The sequence below is a fragment of the Penaeus monodon genome, chromosome 25 (assembly GCF_015228065.2).
Source record: "Penaeus monodon isolate SGIC_2016 chromosome 25, NSTDA_Pmon_1, whole genome shotgun sequence".
NCBI lineage: Eukaryota > Metazoa > Arthropoda > Malacostraca > Decapoda > Penaeidae > Penaeus > Penaeus monodon.
In genome coordinates this window covers 328469-330015 of record NC_051410.1, presented here as the reverse complement: position 1 = coordinate 330015, position 1547 = coordinate 328469, and the positions used below count along the sequence as shown (strand labels likewise).

At 51.3% G+C, this 1547-nt stretch overlaps 1 protein-coding gene across 1 annotated transcript in view; it reads left to right on the top strand.

The window, feature by feature from the left end:
* The window catches only part of LOC119589295 (putative neural-cadherin 2), a 38272-nt gene that overhangs the window by 9905 nt on the left and 26820 nt on the right, over positions 1-1547 (top strand). Inside the window, exon 2 of the mRNA XM_037937917.1 lies at positions 1343-1506. Coding sequence (XP_037793845.1) covers positions 1343-1506 — 164 coding nt within the window. The remainder of the gene's footprint in view (positions 1-1342; positions 1507-1547) is intronic.

Genomic DNA, 1547 nt, shown 5'->3' with positions numbered 1-1547 from the left:
CTGTAAATATTTACGTTCATAGACTCGGCCAATGTGTGCCGGGTAGCACTGCGGAGTGTGCTTCCCGTGATGTCAGTCATTTCATTTAGCACATGGTAACCTGCTCTCCCCGAGACCAAACCAGACTTCAGGTGACAAACATCTGGAACCCATATATTTTTAAGATATGAAAGCATGACCGGGGAGATTTAGATTTGCCGTTCTGGTTTTATTCCCAAGTAACATCGAATGTCCCCGCGGCCCTACACACGAACGACATATTTCTGCAGTTCAGATTTCCCTCTTCCTCGCGTCGCATGCGGCCAGCGCCCGAGCCGAGCGACGCGCCCAGCCTCCTCCGCGATGGATTTTTCTCCGAGCGGAGGACGCGCCCGTTATGTGCGGCCTCTCTCAGCGCCGCCCTGAGCCCGCTGGCGCGCCCGCCCGAGTGATAGTGACAGCTGTAATATTTTCCTCTTTCTTTACGCCCGCGCACTCGTGCTCCAGTTCCGCGGAGCCATTTTTTCTTTCTTCCTTCCCGCCTTTTTCTGCATTTCTCATGCCCGAGTGGAATAGCCCAGAATTATCAAGAAATTTACGGAGGGAGGCGAGGGATTCTGACATTCGGAAAGGAACTCCGTTTTCTTTGATGGATCTATTTGCATTTTTTCCGAGGTTCTGCATTATCTCTGCTCCTTTACATCACCGTGGAAGTTGTTTTTCCTGCACCGACGCGTAACTTTTTCCTTTCCTGAAAAAGTTTTTATTTTCTGGGATCTTTTCCTCTCGCCGGCGCCATTATCGTTTTTCCTTTCGCTATGTCCATCATCATTATCGGCATCAGCTTTATCTCCCTTTCTCTCTTCATTATTGCCACTCTTATCAAAGGAGCTTCAGTATCATAGTCCTCCTCGCTGAGCCCATCACCGCAGATTATCTTCACTCTCATCGTCACCCTCGCCGTCAGCGTCGCCTCCTGTGCCCTCGCGTCCGCCGTCGTATTAGCGCTAATGGCTCAGAACGAATTGTAGCCTCGTGTAATAATGCAAGATGCAAGCGTAGATTGCATGTTGCAGGAATTTGCGGTATGCATTTTAATGCACAACTAAGTGGTTACAGACAATGATAAAGTGATGCATACGAGAAAATTATGCATGAATTTGCATGCCATAATTTGCTATAACTCGTTGATTGTGCACTTAATAACCCATGCGAAAGGGATTTGCATATTTTATGGAAATGCTGAAGCGTCCGACGGAATGAGTGAGTTACACCGAATGGGAGGCATTCCGTCCTGCCCTTGGGTAGGCGGCGATTAGACTCCACAGCCAACACTGGCATCAAAGTAACCCCCCACCCCCAGGCACGGGCACTGTGTTGGTGCGAGTCGGCGACGAGAACGACGTGTCGCCGCGATTCAGCAGGAGGGAGTGGCAGGTGACGGTGCACGAGTCGGCGGCCGCCAACACCTCGCTGGCGACGCTGACAGTGCTCGACCCCGACGCCGCCAACGACTTCGCCTTCAGGGTGAGTTGGCTGCACCTCTCTTGTCCTCGGCTTCTGTCCTA